At 38.2% G+C, this 3,378-nt stretch overlaps 1 protein-coding gene across 1 annotated transcript; it reads left to right on the forward strand.

Annotated features, from left to right (window-relative positions):
- The first annotated feature begins 380 nt into the window (after positions 1–380).
- Positions 381–2,000, forward strand: LOC138057328 (uncharacterized). Its single transcript, XM_068903379.1, has one exon. The coding sequence runs from the start codon at positions 381–383 to the stop codon at positions 1,998–2,000; it is 1,620 nt and encodes a 539-aa protein (XP_068759480.1).
- Positions 2,001–3,378: the final 1,378 nt, after the last annotated feature.

The following is a 3,378-nucleotide window of genomic DNA, read 5'->3' on the forward strand; positions in this document are numbered from 1 at the left end:
CAGTATGAAACAACAGGAATTTTACTTGCGGCAAATTCTTGTGAAGTCCTCGAGCGTTTGTGTGGCCCCCTGTTATGTCATACCTTCCATGATGTTTAATCGTAGAGAAAGCGCTCAACAATAAGTTTTCTGTGGCATTACTTCTTCTAGATACAGGCCCAGGGTTTGGTGAAACATCACCAGCAAATAATTGTTAATAGCGCTTTATACTATTACTAAAAATAGATTTTGTTACGTGATAACCTATGAGACCCCCCGCACAGACTCAGACAAACATTGCGACCAGCTTAGAGGAAATGTATGAGCGAGAGCTGTAAAATTGAAACAAAACGACGGAAAATTTCATCAAAAAACGACTTAGCGTGCTAAAAGGAAGGGGCATGGTTGGTACCAAACACTGTTGTTGGGGTGAGTGTAAGACAGACTCAAGATATGCAGATAAATGGCCAAAATCACTCAAAGAGTTGGAGGAATCGGGGAAGAAAGTATTCATTCCCTTCCCAAAACCTTCGCGAGACATGGCAAAGTGCAAGCGTTGGCTAGTGGCTTATTCGCGTGAATTTTTTACGGAGAAAAACATAACAAGAAACACTTATATTTGTGCTCTTCACTGGCCCGGCGAAAAAGGTCCAACAGCCGAATTTCCCGATCCACTGAAGGCAAATCTAAGACCAGCGCAAGTAAGTCGAGCACATGCTCCTAAGAGAAAAGCACCGAAAAAAAGAGAAAATCCAGCGTCAAAGAAACAGAAATTATGCAATGACAACCACGAGGAACAATTATTTAACGATATTATAGTTTCTGATGATCATGATCAGGAGTCACAAGAAGTTGAACCGACAGTCGACGAAAGCAGTTTTATTGATGAAGAATGTGTTGATGAGGCATGTGCCGTGACCGATACATACACTTACGTTAACCCTTCAGGAAAGTTGGTTTCTGATCAAGGCTCTCAGACTATATATTCAAAATACGAGTTGTCCGCAAAGGTCGAAACTATGATTTTGAAAAACGACGTCTCTACAACGCAGTTACAGGGTCCTAAAATAGTGAGTACTTTATCCTACGAAAATATCGTGCAAGATGTAGCTCTCATGAAACACTTCACCGGCCTCAGGCCTTCCCAGTTTGAAGTTTTGCATGATTTTCTTGACGATGTTTGCCCTTTGGAGACAATCAACTACTGGAAAAGCAAAGATTGCCCAGCAACGGAGAATGCAAGAACTGGCCCAAAAGCTGATTTTTCACCAAGAGAAAAACTTTTCATTTGCCTTCTAAGACTGAAGAGGGGTTTTACTCTCAATACTATTGCAGCTCTTCTTAGTACCCCAAGCAGGAAAATTAACTTTTCCTATATTGGAAAGATTGTTACAACATATATTCAGTTGATGTGTGTAATTTTTAGAGACATGCAAAACTTTATGTTTCCAGATAGAGCCCAAATTAGCAGGTTCCTCCCTAAGGTATTCAAAACCATGAAGAACATACGCTGTATTGTTGATTGTACTGAATTTAGAGTGGAATGCTCCAGGAATTTTGCCAGGCAAGGAAACACTTTCTCTTCCTATAAGCACACCAACACATTCAAGTGTCTCATTGCTGTAACCCCCAGTGGTGGAGCATGTTTTGTTTCTGATTTGTTCGAGGGTGATCTTGATGATGTTCGCATCTTTAAGGAAAGTGGCCTTTTGAAACACCTCAAACCATATGACTTGGTTTTGGCAGATCGTGGTTTCACTGTGCAGGATCTCTTAAATCCTCTCCAAGTGCAATTAAAAATCCCATCATTTTTAAAAGGTAGAAAAAGTCTTAGTGCTGCAGAGGAATTGGAAACACGTCGCATTGCAAAAGCTAGGATTCATGTAGAGCGTTTCAATGAATGCTTAAAGCAGTTCAAACTAGTCAGCAGAAGAATACCTTTGTCTCTTGCTCCTGTCGCAACTCAAATGGTAGTAGTTGCTGCATGCCTTGTCAATTTTCAGGCCGTCCTTTGTAAGTAGACTTAATGTTTTAACTTAAGTTTCCAAGGCTCTAACTAATGGATATGTATAGCAGGCCATCAGCTTCGAATGATAGTCTTTGGCATTTTGGGTGCATTCCTTTGGGATGATATGGATCAGGATCAGTGTTCCGAGATCATTAATTCTGATCATGGTAGATTGAATGAACTGATGAATCCTTGGCTGGGGTGGATTCATCAGCTCATTTGATCTACCATGATTTAAGTGATCTCAGATCACTGATCCTCACCCGGATCATCCCAAACAAACACACCCTTTATCTGCTGGGTCTTTAGAATTCGGCTGGTAGGATTTGCAATAATATATTTAATTTGAGATATAAGGTGAATTTTGATTTTATTATCTATTGCTTCCAGCAAGCTATGTTTATATTCTATACAAACAGAACATTTTGAGAAATAAATCTTATTTACATTTCTACACGTGTACACAAAATATGGATGTTAATTTTTAAAATATTTTTCAAAACTCAAAGAAACTTCATTTTTACATGTAGCAGGAACAAGAATTTGATTTGAATTTGACACCTGCACAAGCTGCAAGTCAATGACTGAAACTACATAATTGTTTTTATATAAAAATATCAAAGTCTCTAATGGCCATTCCTCAGTCTAACCATCAGAAAATTGAACTGACTTTACCGGACAGAAATGCAATTATATAAACATGAAAACATTAACTGTTAACTGAGAATCACCCAAGTCACGAGTATCCTACTACTGTCTATTTTTTGTCACTTTTCTCAACCAAGATTCGAACACTAAGCAAACAAAGAATAATGATTAAAGGCCCGTGTTCACCCAAAATGCATTGCACACCCTGTACTCCAGAAAAACGATTTCGGGTAGTTGAAAATTGCTGTGTTCAGTATGTGTAGAGTCACACTATGGCCAAGCATGAAAAAAAGTGAACACCCCATAAATGTGTCAGCCAATCAAAACACTGTATTTGACAAAAAAGTGTTTCAGAACAACAACACAAATGTGCAAAGCCACTTGGGTGAACATGGGCCTTTAAAGCATGATTTGTTATGTCTTTCATTAAAATGAACCCACTCCAGAAAAAGAAATTGTAAAAGTAAACATGCTTATAAGTCCAAGAGAACATTCTCAAAGATTTTTCATTTTCAATTTAGGCTTTTGTCTTCAAATTTTAAAGTAAGGGCAAGAGTCTGACTACTATAACCAGGGCTAAAGAGACAATTAAGTTGACCTATTAAATTCCAAAATAAAAGACAAAATTATACGAGTCGCAATCAATGTCAGATTTATGCTCTCTTTACCTTGGACCTAGCTACAATATATTAAAAAACTTAAAGAAAATCCCAGTGGCTCATGAAACATACATGAAGAAGACC

The sequence above is a fragment of the Montipora capricornis genome, chromosome 7 (assembly GCF_036669925.1).
Source record: "Montipora capricornis isolate CH-2021 chromosome 7, ASM3666992v2, whole genome shotgun sequence".
NCBI classification, from domain to species: Eukaryota; Metazoa; Cnidaria; class Anthozoa; order Scleractinia; family Acroporidae; genus Montipora; species Montipora capricornis.

Excerpts from the sequence above, each read along its gene's own strand:
- LOC138057328 (XM_068903379.1), top strand. The coding sequence starts at position 381 with ATGGTTGGTACCAAACACTGTTGTTGGGGTGAGTGTAAGACAGACTCA.